The sequence below is a fragment of the Glycine soja genome, chromosome 19 (assembly GCF_004193775.1).
Source record: "Glycine soja cultivar W05 chromosome 19, ASM419377v2, whole genome shotgun sequence".
In the NCBI taxonomy this organism is placed as follows: Eukaryota; Viridiplantae; Streptophyta; class Magnoliopsida; order Fabales; family Fabaceae; genus Glycine; species Glycine soja.
The window spans coordinates 17637877-17661141 of NC_041020.1; the positions used below are offsets into that span (position 1 = coordinate 17637877).

Genomic DNA, 23265 nt, shown 5'->3' on the forward strand with positions numbered 1-23265 from the left:
ATGACCCTAACTAAGCATGCAGTTGCATGATCAAGGAAAAGGCACACTAGAATTAAGTACTGATAGCACATTGAAAACATATAATATCATTAGATAAATATGAAAGTATTTACATCAAGTACCCCATAGGAAGAACCAACTGAGGATTTAGCTCTCCATAGCAGGGAAGCTTCTTTTACAACAATGAAAAGAGAAAATGAAAGACTAAAGAAGTACAAGTAGTGGGAATGTCTCCTCCACCTCTAGAAACATCACAATCACTCAAAATCTCATCCAAAGCTCCGCAAGATGGCTTCCTTGTCAAGCTCCGCTATCTCTCAGTCTCTCCACAGCTAAAACTAAAAACTAAAAAAAACCTAAAAACTCACCCCCTTCCAAATTCGAGATTTCAGCTTAAAAAGGCAATCCTGTCGGTGGTCGCACGCTTAGCGAGATCATCGCTCACTTAGTGCACATAAGTGGCTTTTGGCTTAGCGCCAGTCTTCTCGCTCAGCCTGGAAGATGCAGGCATGCGCTTAGCGAGTTGACACTCGCTCAGTGCTTCTGTACAGCTCATCCTTCTTCCAAAGTCTTCTATGCGCTCAGCCAGCGGATTGCTTGCTCAGCGCGGATTGCTCGTTTAGCGGAAATGAATTCTGCACTTCACCAATCTTGCCCATTTTACCTGAAATTGGAATGGAATGATCATTAAATACACAAAATTGGGATACTTAGTACTGATTACCTATATTAACAAAAAGTAATTATAATAGTACAAAAAGAACTATAAATGGGAGAAGTTGTATACAATTTACAACAATTTCTTACACAAAAGTTAGTTGTATTCACCGACTAACAAACTCCCCCAAATTTACAGTTTTGCTTGTCCTCAAGCAAATAATGAACGGCTCACTGGTCCCCAAGTGATAAAAACATGCAGTGATTATGTACAAAGATGTGTGGTTCACAAAATATTAATCACATGATAACAAATGAAACATAATGCCTTTATCAATTGCTTTTCACAAGGCCTGCAGTTTTTTAGAGAAAAGAACATGTTAGCAAACAACACAACTAAATGAAGCTAGGCAGGAGACAGATTTCATGGAAAGATGCTTAACCAATGTCTCATAGCCACTGTTTCACTTAAGCACAACTGTTTAAGCTATTTAGCAATAACAACTAACAAGAGGTCCAATCTTTGTACTTCATCTCTTGCCATAAAGTTGTAAATGCACAAATTGAATCAAAAGGACTTTTATTGGCTTGTAGTGAGGCTGGGCTACAAAAAAATATTGGTTTTTCTAGGATGCAAAAGCTTGAATTCTAAGAGAGCACAAATCTTAGACTTACCCAATTTGTCTTTTCAATCCACTTAGCTCACTCACAACACACACACTTATTTGAACTCCTCTTTCCCTTTTTTTGTTTTGAACACATAAAACATTTTATTAATTTGTTGTGTGTGTTGTTGTTTCTTACCTTTAAAATTAACTACACAACAAAATCCCTCATATTTGGGACAAAATTGTCTTAAACCAATGTACTCTCCTAAAACCTAAGCAAGGTAAATGGAGATGACAATTCAAAGCTCAAGGTTCAATTTGACAATTACAATTCAGCTCAAAGATGGGTGCAAATGATATAATCATTGATAACTCTCGCTAAGCTGGGCTCAGGGTTGGCTTAGCGAATTTAATGCATCCTGTATACAGAGGGATGCATGCACTTAGCGAGTGGTTGCTCGCTTAGCGCTATTCAGGCCACAAAGAATTGGGCTTAGCGCGAATGGGCTGCGCTTAGCTCAATCAAACCAACTAATTGGCCAAATCAAATAGGGCTCAACACAGGTACACTGCGCTTAGCAAGCAAGCATGATGCACTTAGCGAGTTAGACACTCGCTTAGCCCAGTTCAGGCCGAACTGAATTGGGCTTAGCTCACTCATGGCCTGCTTAGCATGCCTAATCAGCTTGAGAAACAGGGGTTTGAGCACTCAGCACAACCAATATGTGCTTAGCGCACTGAAGTGATGCGCTCAGCGCAAGTTATGCGCTAAGCGAGTGGACTGTTATAAAAAATTTTCTGAGTTATTTTTAGTCCACTTCCTCATAAAGTTTAAAACAAACCCCAATATTATAACTCAGTACAAGCTGATATTCCCCTTTTCAATCATCATTAAGCAAGTTCCAACTTATGCAATGCAAGAAAAACAAACTGAAAAAAATCAGAACTGGGTTGCCTCCCAGGAAGCGCTCTTTTAACGTCATTAGCTTGACGCATATACCTCAATGGGTGATATCACATTTGGCCCTCACCTTCAAGACTTCCTTTTCAACCTCCTTCACCTACAAGCAAACATTTTGATCTGGCACAGGCTTGTTTTCTTCAAATAAATCAAACTGATCCTTTGATCTTCAAATCCCATTTCCAGTTTCTTTCTTCCCATGTCAACTACACAGCTTGCAATTAACATAAATGGCCTTCCCAATATTAAGGGAATGTCATTATCTTCACAGATATTCATTACAAAAAAGCCTGCTGGGAAGGTAAAATGTTTTACTCGAACCAGAACATCTTCAATGACTCCATAAGGTCTAGTGATGGAGCGGTCAGCCAATTGTAGAGTCATCCTAGTATGCATGATTTCTAACTCTCCCAATCTTCTGCACATGGAGAGTGGCATCAGATTGATATTGGCTCCCAAGTCAATGAGAGCTTTTCCCACTGCGACTTCACTTATTGAGCAAGGAATGATCACACTTCCAGGGTCTTTGTGCTTCGGTGGAAGGATTTTCTGGATCACAGCACTGCAATTACCCTTCACAACTATATTTTCCCGGTGAATGTACTTGTGCTTCCTTGTCAACATGTCTTTTAAAAACTTTGAGTAGAGTGGCATCTGTTGTAGAGCTTCTCCAAAGGGAATTGTTATCTCTAGTTTCCTAAAAATGTCTAGGAATCTCGCCAGGTGGCGTTCCTTATCTTTCTTGGAAGGTACCAAAGGGTATGGCACTTTCTTTCCCTCATCTGAAGCTGTTTCTTTTCTCTTTTCTCTTTCTTTTTTACTCTTACTTTTTTCTCTTCTTTATTTTTTTCAAATTCTTCTTTTTCTTTTTGTTTTTCTCCCTCTTTTTCTTTTTCATTGTCTTTTAATTCTTTGTTTCCGACAATTATTTGTTTTTCTCTCCACTTACTCCTCTCATCTTTTACCTCATCATTCTCTTTATCAGTAGTGTCCTTCAAAAGAACTTGTTCCTTCAAAGCAACAATATCCTCATCATCAGCCGCCACAAGCTTCCTACTTCTTGTCGTAACAGCTTTGCACTCTTCTTTGGAATTCTGCTCAGTATTCACTCCAAAGCTACTAGATGACTTCTCAGCTATCTGCTTAGCCAGTTGACCCACCTGGATCTCAATATTTTTGAGGGCTGACTCAGTGCTCTTATGATTGGACATGGTCACTTGCATGAACTGAGCCAGGGTCTCCTCCAATTTAGTAGTCCTCTGAAAAAGATTTGGCCCATGTTGAGGTGGCATGTTGGAAGGTCCACCCTGGTCCTTATTGAATTGATTGCCAGGGTGTGATTTCCATTGCCCTTGCTGATTGTAGGGACCTTGCAGGAAACCTGAAAATCCTCCTTGGTTGTATCCTTGCCTCTACTGATTTCCCATGTAATTAACTTCCTGAGTATGCTCTTCATTGGAAATGCAATGGCCTGATTTGTAAGCACCACCACAAATGGTACAACCTACAACCTGCAAAATAGAAGAATGTGAAGGTTGACCAGTAGACAGTTTAGTTGGCAGCTTACTAAGTGTTTCTATTAAGACTTCAAGTTGCTTAGAGAGCAACTTATTTTGTGCCAGCAAAGCATCCTGTGATGATAACTCCAATAAGCTTTTCTTGGTGGGTTGGTGCACTCTATCACGCAGGATAACATGATCACTAACAGACATATTCTCAATCAATTCAGTTGCCTCTTCAGGGGTTTTCAGCTTTATCTTCCCTCCTGCTGAAGCATCTAACAATTGCTTGGTTAGCGGTCTCAGCCCATCTATAAACATGTTCAACTGAATTGGCTCAAAGAACCCATGAGTGGGAGTCTTTTGTAACAAACCACGAAATCTCTCCAATGCTTCACTCAAGGACTCATTAGGGAACTGGTGGAATGATGAAATAGCAGCCTTCCCTTCTGCAGTCATTGACTCGGGGAAGTATTTCTTTAGAAATGTTTCAACAACTTCCTCCCACGTCTTCAGACTGTTGCCTTTGAATGAATGGAGCCACCTCTTGGCTTCTCCTGCCAAAGAAAATGAAAATAAGTTGAGTCTGATGGCCTCATCCGATACTCCCGTAATCTTTACAATGTTACAAATCTCTATGTATGTTGCTAAGTGTGCGTAGGGGTCCTCGTTTGGTAATCCATTAAATAGGTTCCCCTGTATCAGATGAATCAAAGAATGAGGATAGTTTATATTACGTGCTTGGACTTTTGGCCGCGCAATACTTGTAAAGAGTTGCGACACAAAACTACTGGAGTAATCTTCAAGGGTAACCCTATGTTGATGTTCTTCAGCCATGACAGAGGCTTCTGGTAAATTTGTAGTGGATTCCCTTGATGACGGTGAATAAGATGATGCAGAATCAGAGAATTGAACTTTTTCTTCTAAAATGAAAGCTACTGTCCTGTCTTGCAACAATTTCCTTCTCCTTTTGACTCTGTTCCTTCTTAAAGTGGCTTCAATTTCCAAATCCAAAGGAACTAGATTACTTGTAGGAGATATATGCATACAAAACACTGGCAGAAACAACGGTTATCCAATTCAAGAAGAAAACAAATATAAACAAAAACTAATATTCACAAGTAATAAAAGAGTAACAAACAGACACTTAAAAACTGAACTAAACTTTCCAAATAGAAAGAAGGTCCCCAACAACGGTGCCAGAAACTTGTTGGGTGGCCGATAAGTGTATCGGATCGCTCAAGTAGTATAAAACGGTAAGTGAATACTGAGTATCGAACTCTTAGGGAACTTGTTTTACTTGGTAAAGCTGTGATTCTGCAAATAAGCGTCTTGTGATAAAAGTTTGGTGTGTGGTGTGGACAAGTATGTAAACTAAACTATTCAAAAGCAAATAAAGGTGAGTAGTGGTGTGTGAAGAAAGATAGACAACTTGTTGGTCTTCCTACTGGGTGGTCTGATGTTACTAAGGATGTTCTCTACCTAACAATGTTCATGTGTTCTATGTTGTCTCCTGGACTACTAAACCCCGATGTCTCACGCATGTTTAGCCTAATCCAAATCAAGCATCATCCTCAGATGTCTCTTGTTGGACTAAACTTAACCAGAACCGCATTAAGACATAACATACCAAAAACTAAGTTATCGTACCCCGATGTCTCGTGAAAATACGATAAGCTAGCCCCGTCCTATCAGGTTCTACGGATAAAACCATTTCCCAATGTTGAGTGACCCTAACTAAGCATGCAATTGCGTGATCAAGGCAAAGGCACACTAGAATTAAGTACTGATAGCACAGTGAAAACATAAAGCATCATTAGATAAAATATGAAAGTATTTACATCAAGTACCCCATAGGAAGAACCAACTGAGGATTTAGCTCTCCATAGCAAGGAAGCTTCTTTTACAACAATGAAAAGAGAAAATGAAAGACTAAAGAAGTACAAGTAGTGGGGATGTCTCCTCCACCTCTAGAAACCTCACAATCACTCAAAATCTCATCTAATGCTCCGCAAGATGGCTTCCTTGTCAAGCTCCGCTATCTCTCAGTCTCTCTACAGCCAAAACTAAAAACTAAAAAAAACCTAAAAACTTACCCCCTTCCAAATTTGAGATTTCAGCTTAAAAAGGCAATCTTGTCGGTGGTCGCGCGCTTAGCGAGATCATCGCTCACTTAGCGCGCATAAGTGGCTTTTTGCTTAGCACCAGTCTTCTTGCTCAGCCTGGAAGATGCAGGCGGTGCGCTTAGCGAGTTGACACTCGCTCAGCGCTTCTGTACAACTCATCCTTCTTCTAGAGTCTTCTATGTGCTCAGCCAGCAAATGTTGCGCTTAGCAGATTGTTCGCTCAGCAGGTGAAACGGCTTAGCGAATCAATGAATTCTTTGCTTCACCAATCTTGCCCATTTTACCTGAAATTGGAATGGAATGATCATTAAATACACAAAATTGGGATATTGAGTATTGATTACCTATATTAACAAAAAGTAATTACAATACTACAAAAAGAACTATAAATGGGAGGAGTTGTATACTATTTACAACAATTTCTTACAGAAAAGTTAGTCGTATTCACTGACTAACATCTTGCCAATAAAAAGGAAATCTCCTAGTTTTCCCATCAAATTTATAAAAAAGATTTTTATGGTCGGGATAAATATGGTTTAGTCTAATCTTAAAAAAAATGAGTCTTCAAATTCTTCCAAGGCTAGTTGAAAAGGTGAATAAAGACCCTTGTGCACCAGTCATAGATACCTAACCAACCTTACCATCCTCACTTGCCTTAACCTAATAAAAGTATAGAAATTTATTAATAGTGGGAGTAATATTCAAATAATGACAAAGGGTTAAGAATGCCTTCATAAAGGCCTAGCTATTCGAATGAAGTTGTGTAGGAGCAACATTCATCTCGGTCAAGATATCACATTTGAAGTCGGAAAAAAAGAAAAGTTATATCCAAATCCTTGAACATATCTTCACACGCATTCATGAAGTTAGGCTGGTTTTTACCAGTGCTAAGAAAAACCCATTCACTGGGAAGACAATGATTGACAATAACCCAGTCAAAATTATTGAGATAGGTAAGGTTCACTCTGTCCTTTAGATTGGTAATGGATTTAGTGTTTTGAAAAATGAAGGAATACATTCTAACCTCACTAGCAACCCAAGTATACATAGGAAGAGTGATAAAAGGATTTTTTTTTCTTTTTTTGACTTTTTAGGACTAGAATCATCATTTTCTTTGATCTTTTTGCCTTTCTTAATCTTCTATTTTTTATGGGAATACCCTATAATATCTACCCCTCCATTACAACCACCAACAATCTCATCCATTTTCCTAAATGGTTCAAAAAATCAACTTTAGAACCCTCTCTACTGGACTCAACCAGGATAATGTTGATATCACCGCCGGTAATGGCGTTAACACCAGAGGAGATTTCGAGACCTTTCATCAAGTTCTGGAATTCTTCCTCATTAGAAAGAGGAAGAGAAGAAGTAAATTCAAAGAATGATTATGACTCTTCCCTTATGTCCAATATCTCTTTCTCTAGTATGGATTTTTGGCAGACAACTGAAGATCCATCCCTATCAGAACCAGAAGAAGACATCTTAAGAGTAAAAGAGAATGAATGAGAGAATACTCAAAACAAAGGACAAAAACATAGATGTGTACCTAATGAAGACGATGACAAAAAACACAACAAGAAGATGGAGAAGACAATGCAGAGAACGGAAAGGCACAAGCTCTAACACACACTCTTAACCTTTCACTGGAAAGCTGTGAAACCCAGAAATGCTCTTGAACCTTCATAAATCTCAAGTGGAGTTTAAAACAATAGCAAAATGGAGATGTGGTGGCGGAAGTGGAAAGGTCAAGTATTCATAAAACTTTGAAACTCCTTCGAAACCGTTCTGACTTCTCATCATAAGTGACAACCTTGAGAGTTACAAACTCATGATGGAGGCACAAAAGCCAAAGCACCACCTTCATAAAAGATTTTAACTCTCAAACGCCGCTATTTGGAATTTTTCTACAATCAAAATGACATGTTCATTTAAGACCACAAACATAAGGACATGTGGCATAATCAAGAGATGCCTAGATTGTCGTGTCTTAAATCAAAAGGTTATGATTCTTCTTGCTTGAAAAGTCATTACTATGTCTAAATGTGTGTGTCATGACGTTTGACCGAGATAAAGTCGACTGTCCAATTTATTCTTTAATGTTCGATAGAAGAAATTACTTATCTAAACACAAATTAGCCACTTAAAATAGATTGGTCTCGACTTGCTCTTGCTACAAATTAGATCGGTCTTAATTTATTTCTTTGACAAATAAAGGGGCTAGAGTAAGCTATCCAAGTCAGCTATTTTTGATTAAGCTATCCTAGTCGGCTATTTTTTTTTCATCTTCATGGTTATCACATCAAACAACGTCCCCTTAGTAACACCATGTCATCCCAACAACATAGCTTGCTTTGTTGTCAAGCACTTTTGTCTTTATCAGACTTAGAGCTTGGGGGCTTGTGTACTGTACAAACTTAAGGGTAGTTGGCATTAACCAATCGACTACCACTTCCCACACGATGTCTTGGTAGACATCATGAGTAGTTACTAACTCGACCACGGTCATTCCTTATAAGACAATAAGCGATGTATGAACAAGTTACATTTCATTTATCATACACCTTCTAAACGGACACTAACTTTAGCATCAAAGTCCCTTTTCAGGTACCCCATCCCTTCATTAGAGAAGGAGCTCGGGAACACAGAAAGGAAATTACTCACAGATCAGACCACGAAGAGTCTACTAAGAACAATATCCCACCTCTCTTGGCGAATAATGAATGTTGAAATTTTTAACCTACCATTATCTGTCTTCTTTCCCAGTAACAAAGTAACACATAATTTTCATAATTATGCCCTTTTATGTGGATGACAACAACACCGAATAAGGACGGGCTAAAGAAAAGAACAGCATGTCCACACGCAAACAATATTTATTTCTCCCTTTTCCCCGCACAATCTTGTTCATGCGTTAAAAGTGACAAAAAGGAGAAGAAAATATAGCAACAAAAACTAATGAAGGACAAAAATAAAAAGAAAAGAAAAGATATTTACTTGTGGAACACGCAGTCACATACGCAAACATGGAGCGAAAAACGTGTGAATCAAGACACGCGATGAAACACAATCTAATCTAGTTACATAAACAAAAGTGGAAATGTGAAAACTAAACAAAGCGTCAAATCAAAGGAAGAAGATTTATTTACACACAAAAATAGAAGATTTGTATGTTTAAAAGGAACGAAAGTAGAGCGGAAAGAAAACATTGAAATTTATCTTTTTATTTAGTTGAAAAAAATATAAAGACCATAAAAATTAATTTTCAAAAAAAATTCTTTTATGGATTTAAATTTTAAATTATTCTCTTACTTTAATTTATTTTCATCATCGAAGTAAAAAAGAAATAAAAATTCAACATCTAAATAAAAAATAGAAAAAGGGAAGCATAAACAGTTGCTGAGATGACCTTAATCATAAAAATGAGAGAAATACATATTAATCATTATATTTTATTATAAATGATTAAAATTTAAAAATTAACCATGTAAACTGCTTTTGTATATACATCCATGCAAGTTGCTTAGAAATTCCCACGAGTGTGTTGAATGGTGAAATAGCACTAAATCTTAACTACTTTTGGATTATTTTATGACCTAAATTGTTGTAACAATAACATAAATTCATTAAATAGTTGAAATTATGCACTCCGTGCATTGTGCTTTAAGTGTCTTTTTTTCTTAGTTAGATGTAATTATAATAAATGTTGTTAAAAAATTATTAGATAATAACTATTTATGATTATAGGTGATTTTTAAAAGTAATTGAATGATAAATTAAAAATTAAAAATGTGTAGGCGAAATGAATATATTTATTTTTAATTATTTAAAAAATTATAATTAATAATTATAATCACACTACCCTTTTTGCATGCTAACAGCAATTACCTCATTCCTTACGTATTTTAAAACATAAAGTTGCTTGAAATGGAGTATTATTCTTGAAATCCATTATTGTATAATAATGCCTTGGTAACCTCCTTGACTTCAGCTAGTTGTTTTCCACGTTCGTCTTCCTCCCTATAAATACACATCAAGTCCACGCCTATTCTAACTGCTCACATCCTCAAACTGAGCGAAAAGCCAAGGATTGAAGAAAAACAATTCAAAAATAGCGACATTTTAGGTTGTGCTCGAAATTGGAAAAAATGCAGAAAGAACAGGACAAAGAGTATTTAGATTCGTTGACGTGTCCAAGCTTCAACTGCTACTCGACCGATCAACTCGCTGGTATCGCTCAAAACAGAACTCAAAACGACGACCCCGATTTCGAGTTCGCCGCTTTTCGAGACGAAGCCTTCTCCGGCGACGACGCCATTTTTCCTCTCTTCAACAGCGAAGTTGCGAGGGACCGCCGGAACAGAGTCTCCGGCGGCCGCGATTCCGGCGCGGCGGTGCTCCGGTTTCCAATCACCGGCGAGGAGCTTCGCCGGAGCGAGCACGATCCGCTACCGGCGCCGTCCTCGGAGTCGTCGTCGGAGGCGGATGAATTGGAGAGGGTTCCGGCGGGGACGTACTGCGTTTGGAGACCGAATTCGCCGCAGGCTTCACCAGGAAAGTGCAAGAAGAGCAATTCGACAGGATCGTCGTCGTCGAAGAAGTGGAAGCTTCTGGATTTGCTTTACCGGAGCAACAGCGAGGGGAAGGAGTCGTTCGTGTTTCTGACGCCGGCGCCGGCGCCGGAGAAGAAAAGGGCAAACCAGCGGTGGAGCATTGAAGTCGCCGAAAAATCGAAGGGGAAAGGTTTCTCCGGCAAGAAGAAGGCGCCGGTGTCGGTGCACGAGGCTTTGTATCTTAGGAACAGAGAATTGAGAATGGTTGATAAGAAAAAGTCGTTTTTGCCCTATAAGCCTGGCTTGGTTGGGTTCTGCACCAGTCGTTTGGGCAAGGCATTTCCTTCATTCTGAGGACTTTGCTAAATGAATTTCCTTTCAAATTTTCCCTATAGTTATTTAAAAAAAAAAAATCAAGAAAAAGATTGGAGAAGGTGTTAGATTTGATTAAGTATTTTGTTCTTTCTTTGATTTTTTTTAAAATTTTTCTTCTGAGTTCACTCTGTATTGAACTTAGTAAAATGTATTTAACATCCTAGATAATCATGTTTCATGTAAAAAGAATGAAATTATCGGTAAAGTGGTTTATTACCATATGGAGCATGTAATATAGAAAATAGAAGTCCCGATGAGTTAGCTATTTAGGATCTAACTGTGATGTTGAAGAAGCCGCAGATTCTAAGTGTCCGTTGAAATAGGGTTGTCAGCAAGGTGGGTCAAGAAAGCAAATACCTTTTACTCTATTAAAAAAAAAGGTTAGGTAGAGAGATCATCATTGAAACAAGAAACCACGAAGCTGAAGGAATTGTGGACTTTGAAATGAAAGGTACCATCGACGATGGTGTCTATTAGCCCAAAAAAAATTGTAGGAAAGTAACATCCATTATTACTCAAAAAGTAACATAGACACACACACACACACATATATATATATATATATATATATATATATATATATATATATATATATATATATATATATATATATATATCGTCTAAAAATATATACCATCTAAAAAAAGTTTCCCCCAAAAGTTTAAGAGACGATAAGATAATATTGAATAAAAAAAGCAACAATAATTTAATTTAAAATTTAAAATACTATAAAAGTTAGGTTAGATAAAACTAGTTAATAGCTGAAAAATTAATTCACAGTCAAAATTGGAAGTTGGTAAGTAGAAACTAAAGAATTAATTGATTAAATTATAAGTATTTTGAAAAAAAATTAACAGTTGAAGTAACTGAAAAATATAAAATGAAAAAAATAATAACCATGATTTATTTAAAAAGGGTAATCAGAAAATTTGATAAATATATTGAGGATAAAAATAAAAAAAATATAAAAAGTTAGAAGCTAATGTTTTAAAAAAAAATACTACTTCAAGTAGCGTTTCAAAAACTGGTAGAAGCTATTAAAAAATTACGTTTACTAAATAGTTAAACAAGTTTTTCAACTAGTAAAAGAAAGAAAAAATTAGCTAAAATATATTGTCAAACATAAGCTAAAAGTAACAAAAATTTAAAATACAATTGAATAATTAATTTGAATCACAACAATCAATTCGATAAAATTTAAATTAGCCAATCAAATAAAATTTCAATTGATTTAACCACATTATGCTACTAATAAAAACAAGGGTAAAATATGTTTGAGGTTCATGTAAAATTTGAAAAGTATTAATTATGTTCTTATAAAAATTTTCATATCAACTTGGTTCTTATAAAAATAAAACATATTTTTGCTGGTTCTGAGAGACAACGGTACGGTTTCTTGACATGACTAACTGACTTAATTACTTTCTTTCTCTACTTTTCCAAGCACACTTAGAAATACACCAGAACTCATTGTTGGTTCATCTTTCCCATAATCTAATTAGAAATTGCGAGAAAAGTGCCCAGGAAGTAACGAAAATTATAATTTTTTTGGGGGGGGGGGGGGGGTGGGGGGTTAGCTGCTAGAAATTGTTTAATTCATTTTTGGGGTTTTTAATCGCCACAAATTATTTAATTTATTTGTAATCAAATTACCGTCTAATGGAGTTACCATGTTGGGCCATCAAAAATATATTTTATTTTTATAGGGACCAAATTAATAAAAAATTATGAATACAAAATTAATATTTTTCAAAATTTTCAAGGAATCCAAAATATATTTTACCATAAAAATAACTACATTCATGTGGACAATAACAAAACAATTTGACTTTTCATTTCAAACAAAACTACCTCTTCTTCTTCAAACCTGGTAAAGACTAAAATGCTACTAAATCTTTCCCCGTTCTTTCTTTTCATATTTTCTCATCAATATGTGTAATCCTTGATTTTTATCTGTTCCAATGAAAGTTCTTCTTGGAATCAAAAGGACAAAGTTGTTAGGTTTAGACAATCCATTAATCAGTGGATGACCTACTATACCTTAGATTTTGATGTTTATAAAAGTATAAATTATTGATAAACTAATGGGTTGTTGTGAATTGCACAGGACCAACTACGTAAAAAGACTTACTCATTATTATGTAAACATCTACAGCTCTAGTAAGTCGCATCTAAACTTAAAGTAGATGTTAGACAAGTGACCTCAGATATCTTAGGAAGGGGTGGTTGAATTAAGATATCACAAACTTTTCCTAATTAAAAATTCTATTTTGATTTTAACCCAAATCCTAAGATTCCTTTCAAAATGAACTCCTAAATAATTATGCAAATTAATCTTATTGAATAGAAGTAATAAGCAATAAACAATAAAAGAGTTTAAGGGAAGAAAGATTGCAAACTCAAATTTATACTGGTTCGGCCACACTCTTGTGCCTACGTCCAGTCCCCAAGCAACCCGCTTGAGAGTTCCACTATCTTGCAAAAGCCCTTTACAAGTTCTGAACCACGCAAGGACAACCCTTTCTTTGTGTTCAGATTGCTTTACAACAAGAGATCTCGGTCTCTTAATCCCTTTTTAGAAATAAGATGAAGAGAAGAAGAAATCTCTCTTGAAAAAGATAGATTGAACAATTGAGCACTCAAATAATTCCTTATTGAATTTCAAGTGTATTGGCCAAGGAATTTTTTAAGAGGATAAGATGATTTTGCTTTTTGAGAGGATAAGACCTTTTTGTTCTGAAAAATTCTAAGCAAATTCGTGTTCCAAGTCACATATAAATAGACCTTTGATGGCCATTAAAAAATCATTTGAACAGATGTGACTCTTGGAAATTATTTTCTGAAATTCTCCTCTGGTAATCGATTAAAAGATTTGTGTAATCGATTACAGGCTTTAAAATTTGAATCAAAACGTTCAATAAATGCTAGTAATCGATTACCATCCATGTGTAATTGATTACATAGTGTAAAATTTGAATTCAAATTTCTAATGGTTGTTATAAATCATTTTGGCCATTGGTAATCGATTACATCCTCTGGTAATCGATTACCAGAGAGTAAATCTCTTGAAAAAGACATTTTAGTTTAAATTTCTTGGTCAAACCTCTTGCTGTTTCAATTTGGAATTCCCTTCCTAAATCACTAGAGATCTTCTTGATGATGTATCTTGAATGTCTTGGATTATTGTCTTGATCTTAACTTGAGAAGTGCATGTTCACATGGCATCATCAAAACATCAAAATCAAAGTCTTTGCTTCTACATTATAAAAGGTTTTGTTAAGATATATTCAACATCCAACGTGCTGTTAAATCAACTGCGTCGACTTCTTGTGAAAACCAGTGTTTTCACACTAAGTAGTTCTTTGTTACGACCATTGAACTTTAAATTACTTATACACTTATTTTATATCCTCACAAGTGACGTCCAACACTCTACGAAAGGACTTTTTAAGTTTTGTATCTTTTTTTGAATTGCTAACATTTGAAACTTAAGTAATTGACAAAATAGAAGAGAATAAAAGGTATTTGCAAAATATTCCTCAAAGGTCGCTTTTGTAATTGATGCAATCCTACCCTCAAGGGCATTGGATAGAAGACTCCAAGAAGATTGGGCCAGAGATGCAAGAGAAGGTCCTAGGGTTCTCATGAGCCTTAGGGTAGATTTCGGACCCATGGGCTAAGTATGAGCCCATATCTTTGTGCATATTAGATTAAGGTTTTATTATTTTTGGGCTTGTATTTAGGGCTCCATAATGTAGGTAGGGTACCCTAGAAATGTAAAATTTTTCAGCCATTGTATTTTAGGGCACCTAGACTAGTTTTTGTGTTAGGGGTAGTTTTGTAATTTCATATGCATTAAGTGAATATTTGATGTGTGTGGTGGGAAATAAATTTAATTGAATTAGGAGAAGCCCAATCCAATTAAATTTTAGAGGGGGATGTGAGCATTTGCTTGCTACACCTCATGGCCACATCATATAGTAACACTTTGTGCATGTCCTTCATGCTTTGCATGCCTCATGTGTAACGACCTGCCTCGTCGCTATGATATCAACACTCTAATATGCGATAATTTCATTTTTTATAAAAACATAAACTTCCTTAAATTTGCTTATGAAAGTAGGAGTAATTTTGTCACAACATACATTCACCCAACAACACGTCATTACTTAAGTGAATATACATAATTATATAGAAACAGTAACTCGGTACACGTCATACACATAACGGAAATTAAAGTTTGTTCATGCATATAAGTAAAATCTGAAGTTTACATCTTTGATTCAACAAAATGACTCATAACCCAACTATGGAGGAGTTGATAAACAAAATACGACTCTCTCCCAAAATAATGCCAACGTCGTCACGTCGACTAGGAGGCTCCTCACCAGAATCTTACTCCCTGCACCCTGCTGCTGTCATTCTGCTCCCACGAACAATGTTCACGATCATCACAGGTATCAACCACACGATACAAAATTGCAAGGGTGAGTTCATTATAAAAAGAACCAATACCAATTACAAATAGCCACAATTAGCAAGAAACATAGGCAAACATTATGAGCTTACACAACATTCATTATTCGATACTCACATCCAACAATTGTTCATCATCCACATTCAACAATTACTCATCATCCATATTCAACAATTACTCATCATCCATCCATGGATCCAATCAAGACTGCACAGAATGATGCATGCACCTGACTCAACTCTCAGATGCAATGTGGTACGCACCAACAACCAAATCCCAGGAAATAGCCTAAGCGTGTCCACACATCACTCTCACTTAGGAAACCATGCAGAGTTTGTCGAGACCACCCGGCTGTGCACGTAACTACCCCCCATAGGTGATCAACCTGGGGCCCAAAGGAGTTCCCTACCAGGTGACACGCCCCCTCAGTACAAAGTACACTCTACCACAGTTATTCTATTTCCTGTGTCGTATGAGGTATGAACGTGGCCACAAGCAAGTGCCAAAGACCATGGACCAATTAAAGTGCCTAAGCATCCCCTCGGAAATGCTTAGATTCTTTAACCACGCTTGTCCCCCACGAATGGGCCATCCAACAAGGTCAGTGCACTTCCCCCCCCCCCATGAACATACACTACATACGACGTATGAACGTGGCCATAAGAAAGTGCCAAAGACCATGGACCAATTAAAGCGCCTAAGCATCCCCTCAGAAATGCTTAGATTCTTTAACCACGCTTGTCCCCCACGAATGGGCCACCCGACAAGGTCAGTGCACTTCGCCCCCCACGAACATACACAACATCCAATGTATCGAACATGGGCACCATCAAGTGCAATGACCATGGACAAATTAAAGCGCCTAAGCATCCCCTCAGAAATGCTTAGATTCTTTAACCACTCTAGTCCCCCATGAATGGATCGTCCGACAAGGTTAATGCACCCCCCCATGAACATACACAACATGCACATGCCAATGCATTTCCAACATCAATCAACATTCCATTTTCACATCATTCTCAACATAGACATCATCTCGTCTCAATGACGTTATCAACAACAACAACAACCTCATTTCATATTCACATAATCATCAACAATAACATCAATTCATGTTGACATGATCTTTATTAACAACGTCATCTCAAATCAATATCATCATAATTATCAATATCACCACTTATAAATTAAAATCCTCAATAGTGACATCAACAATAAATCACATTCCGCACATACATATTTTCTTTCATGCCTGAGATTCACACTTCTCAGGTCTTCAAACAACACAAATCAAATAGAGACAACAATTTCATTCATCACACTATATATATATATATATATATATATATATATATATATATATATATATATATATATATATATATATATATATATATATATATATATATATATCGCATCCCATTCGTCAAAACATAGTTTTTCCTGAAAAACCAGCATGCATATCAATAACAATTATATCACATCCCATTAGTTAAAAACATGATTTCTCTTGGAAAACCCACATGCACATCAAGGACAATCATATCGCATCCCATTAGTTAAAAACATCGTTTTCTATAAAAGAAAAATCAACATGCAACAGGGACAGATAGTTATTCTCATAGCTATGTTCCCTAACCCTAACTATGATGTTAAAACGGTAAATTTTATAATAAACTCCCCTCACCAATTGTGAGCTACCCGCGGGTCCCTCGTCACGTCACTTGGAGATTTCTTTTTTGTCCCTGCTCATCGATTCCACGCAAGCCTCTACTATACCAAGATGAAGGAGACTTAATATGGATTTCAGAAAACAAAGCTAATAACAATGCTCTGGGTCACTACATAAAAGTGCTGAGAGCATTTCGGGTTTTACAAAGGGACATCATTTTGAAATTACAATCACGCCAATGTGACCGGGGTTCAGTGAAGGTCACGAAAATAACACCCATTTCATGAAAAGATAACGTTTACAAAGTCTCTTTGCTCTAGGGTTTTTCAGAGGAAGTGTAAAACATGCAATGAAGATTTCCAAACTTAGAAATGATGCAAAGGTAAGATGAAACTAAAAAGAAACAAGCGTAGAACCATGGTTACCTCAAGGAAAACCATGAAGGTCAGATCGGGCTTCGTTCTCAACCGAAACCGCGAGGCAAGTTTGGAAGATTCCGCTTCGCTTGAAGGGTTCCTCTCGGTGTGGGGTTTCAACGGAGAACAATGGCGGTTTGTGGTGGCTACTGGTGGTTGTGGGTGATGGAGAAGAAGCTTTGGACGTTGGAAATGGTTTTGGAAGAAAGAAGGAGAAGAAATGGCGTTTTTCCAAAGCTACTTGGACTACAAGGCTCAAAACGCACAAGTGAGTAATGCTCTCGGAAACAGAAACATCGCGCACACTCCAGACATCTTCTAAAAGATCCCAACGGTCAGATCTTGGACATCCGTCCTATGAACCTCCAGACCAAATTTCAAGAAGATCCAACGGTTAACTAAATCTGGCCAGCATTTTTACCAAGACAGCTTCATGTAGCTTTCTTGAGAAGCTTCATTAAGAGGCTTCCTCGAGAAGCTTCCTCGTGGCTTCTTTGAGAAGCTTCCTCGAGAGACTTCTTTGAGAAGCTAGATTCTTATCTACCCACAATCCTCTATGAACTAAATTAACCTCCTTAAAATTAATTACGGATAAAATAATAGCACAAATAATCAAACATCAAATATAATTACTAATAATATATATATATATATATCAGGGTGTTACATCATGACACCTAAGCACACTTAGTGGAGAATCTTGGAATTGATCTTGAATTAGTGGGCTGAACCATAGCTAAAATTCACTAATCATAATTAGTGAAATTTTGGCTCCACAAATTCAATTTCAAATTCAAGTGAAATTTGAATAGAAATTCAAATTTCCCTCCAATTTTGTGTGACACTTAGGCTATAAATAGAGGCCATGTGTGTTCATTTTTTCAACTTTGCTCATTTGAGAATTACACTTCAAAGTTCATACCTCAATTGAGGGGCAAAATTTCGTGTTCCTTCTCTCCTTCTCCCTCCACTCATCTTCTCATACCTTCAAGCTCTTATCCATGGCTTCCTATGGTGGTGAGCTTGTTCTTGACTCATCTTCTCCTTGAAGTGTTCTTCCTTCTCCATTCTGCTGCCATGATCTTCAAGAAGTAAAGGACTCCATTGATGAAGAAGATCCAAGGCCTACAAGCTCCACATGGAGCTACATCATGTGGTATCAGAGCATCTTCGTCTAGGTGATGTTCTTTTGCTTCCTCTATCTTTTTGTTCGGTCAATTCACTTTAATTCCTTGTTCTTCATCTTATTCTCCATGTATATCCTCCATTGTCTTGTGTTTTGGTTCTATTTAGAGTAGATTAAAATATAAATAAATCGATTAAATCTTAGATCTACACTTGTTCTTACATTTCTATAGTTCAAATTTTATAGATCTACTCTTGAATCATGTTTTTGTGTTGATTTTAGGTTCTATCATTTTTCAGTCATAATCTTCTTGTGCTGAAACTTTAGATCTAAATTTTCTTCCAAAATATCGATTAGAAAAAAAAACACAAAAATCTTAGTGTAAATCACTTATTCCATGTTGTCTTAGAGTTATGTTTAGTCATAATAATTGTCACATTATGTTCTAAGTTTGTGTTGAATTTTGATTTTGTTGATTGAATTCTAGATACATTTTTTCATGTATTCTTGTCATTCTTAGCCTATCTTTTGAATTTTGAGTCTAATCCATGCATGTTATTTAGTTCATAACATGTTTTAAATCAATTCCTAGAAGTAGTCTTGTTGTTGAAACTAAGTTTCCTATATGATGCCTATGAAGAACTTGAGTTGTGGTGTTGAGTTGTGGCTGGATTTGTGAATCAAAAATAAGTCTTAAGCTCTCTTGGATTGTGTTATTCAAGACATTTGAGCATAAGCAAACACAAATTGTAATTATGCAAGCCTTAAGCAACATAAACACTACTTTTGATTTCTAGGTTGAAATTGCTGGTGCTGGCAGCTTAAACATACGTACTTGTAAAAATTACTGGGAATTGGTGAATTGGTCACTGCGAATTTCGAGCTGAAAGTTTTATTGAATTTTCTAGACATCTGGAAAAAAATTATAAAAAAAAACCAAGTGATTTGGATAAAGGAAAAAATATGAAAAATCACATAATTTGGCAGGAAAATCAGTGTCCAGGACAAAATGGTGAAAAGGAAGTGTGCTTGTTGTTTTGGCTCAAAATTTGTTCTATAATCGGTGCCTATTTTATATCAATCTTAGTTATGAAATTTCAATTGAAAATTAGTGTGAAAAAATTACCAAAACTAGAGGTTTCTTGAGTCTTATTGTTTTGTTTTTTATACTTTACTCTAGAACCATTCTAGGTTTCTCTTTGAGTCTTATCTTGCTTTTATGTGCTTTTCATTTCTTTAATTGTTGAATAATCCTTGAAAGTTTGTCTTGTTAAAAATCTACTGGTTTAGCTTTCATTTCATTTTTTTGGTCTTTGGTTATTGCTTGTCTCTTTGTTTCCTTGTTTGTGAGTTGCTATATAGGGAATTGGAAAGGAGGATTAGTGTCATCCCTTTAAGAATTTGAGTCAAGAAGCAAGGAGCCAACCACCTTAAGAGCTATTGGAATAAGACGCACTCCAAATTGAGTGAATCACCAAAGGGAGAACAACCACCAAAATTGAGGACCGTTTTGTAATTTTGTAATTGGCAATTTACTTACCTTCATTGCTTTCAAGTTTTTGTAACAAAAAGGCCTTTCATTGGAAGTGTGTTGGGAGCCTCCAATAGGTTACCAAACTTCCATTTGTGTGTAATAATTTTAGGCAATTTTCCCTTAGGATAGTGAGTGTTTTGTTGGGAACCTTAAATGTGGTCATCCAAACACTCTTCAGATTCGCCTAGTTTACATTTCTTGCACTTTAATTTCTTGCTTACTTTCATAGCTTATTTCCTTTACCTTCCATTGTCAAACCTCCTAAATAGCTTGCCTTTTACCAGTTAGTTTTTACCTTATCTTTCACACCTCTTTTAGTGTTTATTTTGGCTAGTTTCAACCATAGTTTCTTTTACCTTTTGTTTTCAAACCCCCAACAAGAAAGAACCACAACTTAGGAACCAACATGAGTCTTCATTCTTCATCTAGTGTTAATGGTGAGGGTTCTACTCCTAAGGACCCCTTGTAAAAGATATTAGATGGGTTGAGATCCCTTAAGTTGTGGAAAGAAAAACAAGAGAGAAAAGAAAAAGGAAAAAAAAAAAGAGTGGAAGAAATAAGTCAAGATTAAAGAGAGAAAATTAGAGACGAAGAAAGAAGAAAAATAATGAAAGAGTTAAGAAAAGAAAAACATGGCACCTATAGTAGTTATGACTCTTGTAAGAGCCTAAGTGAAGAACTTTGTGACTATTATGAAGGAAGGCATAGGTCACATCTTAGACCTCACTCCCATAGGAGAGAAAAGGAAAGAAAGCCTCAAGAGGCTAACATTAACCTCCCATACTTCCATGGGACGGACAATGTAGAGGCTTACTTAGATTGGGAAATAAGTGTAGAGCAACAACTTAAAAGAAAGTCTACTTAAAAATCTTATGGCTCTCACTCTTATCCAAAGAAAGACCAAAGTCTAGGCATCTTAGGGGCGACACCTTGTAAGCCCAAAGATGATAAGGGGAAGACAATAGAAAAGCAACCCCCTAAGGCTAGTATGCAAGAGAAGACTAGCTCTATAAAGTTCTTTAAATGTCTTGGAAGAGGACACATTACTTCTCAATGCCCCACCAAGAAAACCATGATTATGAGGGGCCAAGACATTTATAGTAGCCAATATGAGGCTATTACTTCACCTTTCACTAGTGAAAATGAAGTAGCAAAAGGGGAAGGATCTAGCGAAGAAATCTACCCCTAAGAAGAAAGACAACCTTTAATGGTTAGGGAGGAGTGTAAGGAGGTAAGTGTCTCCTCCAAGTGATTAGCTAAGAAGGAAAGTCATTTTGCTATAAAGACAAACATTAAAGAAACTTCCCCTCTTAGACAACCTCCACATCTTCTCCTTTGTGAAAAGAAACTTGTTAGCACTGCCACACCTCTTGGGCTTCAGATTATTCCTCAACTAAAGGAGTTTTTGGATGAGGGTTTGGTTCGTAAGAGCTTAAATCCTTGTGCTTTGTTGGTGCCCAAAATAGGTATTATTAGGCACCAAATCCCTATGATAGGTGGTATGATGAATGTGTTAAGTGGTGCTACCCTCTTTTGTAAAATCACCCATGCATCCAACATCTTCATGATTCACATACACTGGGACTCATTAGGTAGGTTTGTTCATATTTTTTGTTTCCATACAAACCTAGGTGCTCATACGGGACACCTTAGGTTTGTCATACTTTTTGGTAGGAGTAATCAACATGAAAATATAAAAAAAGGTATATTTTATTGCATTACTTAATTTTTTAAATGGTGATCAAGAGGTTCCCATAAACCCTAAGATAATAAAGGTCATTCATGAGTGGCCCACTCCACCATGTATAAGGAAAATTTGGGGCTTCCATGACTTAACAAAATTTTACAAAAGGTTTGTCCCGTATTTTTCTATACATGTAGCACCACTCGTTAAGTTATTGAGGAACCATGTTCCCTCATGGGAAGATGCCCAGGAAATGGGTTTTTAGACCTTACCTTACTCGAACATACCAAACACCACTAATATATATATTTTTATTCTTTTTACAGGTGTGGAGGGAAGAAGACCAGAGTTTCAAGAACCTCGGGATTTGAGGTCAAATCCTTGTCAAGAGGGAGGGAATGATGTAATCCAACTAACCAAGGGCATTGGATAGAAGACTCCAAGAAGATTGGGCTAGAGATGCAAGAGAAGGCCCTAGGATTCTCATGAGCCTTAGGGTAGATTTCGGGCCCATGGGCTAAGTATGAGCCCATATCTTTGTATATATTAGATTAAGGTTTCATTATTTTTGGGCCTTGTATTTAGGGCTCCCTAATGTAGGTAGGGTACCCTAGAAAAGTAGGATTTTTCAGCCCTTGTATTTTAGGTCACCTAGAGTAGTTTTTGTATTAGGGGTAGTTTTGTAATTTCACATACATTAAGTGAATATTTGATGTGTGTGGTGGGAAATAAATTTAATTGAATTGGGAGAAGACCAATCCAATTGAATTTTAGAGGGGGAGGTGAGCATTTGTTGCTACACCTCATTCCCACATCATATAGTCACACTTTGTGCATGTCCTTCATGCTTTACATGCCTCATGACACCTAAGTACACTTAGTGGAGAATCTTGGAATTGATCTTGGATTAGTGGGCTGAACCATAGCTAAAATTCAGTTATCATAATTATTGAAATTTTGGCTCCACAAATTCAATTTCAAGTGAAATTTGAATAGAAATTAAAATTTCCCTCCAATTTTGTGTGACACTTAGGCTTTAAATAGAGGCCATGTGTGTGCATTTTTTCAACTTTGATCATTTGAGAATTACACTTCAGAGTTCAAACCTCATTTGAGGCACAAGATTTCGTGCTCCTTCTCTCCTTCTCCTGCCTCTCATCTTCTCCTCCTTCAAGCTCTTATCCATGGCTTCCTATGGTGGTGAGCTTGTGCTTGACTCATCTTCTCCTTGAAGTGGCGTCTCCAATCATCTTTCTTCCTTCTCCATTCCGCTACTATGATCTTTAAGAAGCAAAGAACTCCATTGATGAAGAAGATCCAAGGCCTACAAGCTCCACGTGGAGCTACATCAATAACATCCCATATTTTTGACTTATTGGCGGCTCTCACACTATGACACTTCACATAGTGACACGTCACTCAATATTCTTGTTGGTTAGAATCCTCCACCGAACAAAACCCTCCGTAGGTAGCCCTTCCGAGACCTCAAAAATCAAATTTGTCTGCTTCCATGATCAATGAATGATCCCACCAACCAACACAAGACTTTTTAGCATATTTTTTCCTCACGCACATGCTTT

The 23265-nt window shown here is 36.7% G+C and overlaps 1 protein-coding gene across 1 annotated transcript; it reads left to right on the forward strand.

Moving 5' to 3' along the window:
• Positions 1-9862: 9862 nt before the first annotated feature.
• Positions 9863-10981, forward strand: LOC114399399. Its single transcript, XM_028361582.1, has one exon. It carries the CDS (start codon positions 9997-9999, stop codon positions 10753-10755), a length of 759 nt encoding a protein of 252 aa, XP_028217383.1. The 5' UTR covers positions 9863-9996; the 3' UTR covers positions 10756-10981.
• Positions 10982-23265: the final 12284 nt, after the last annotated feature.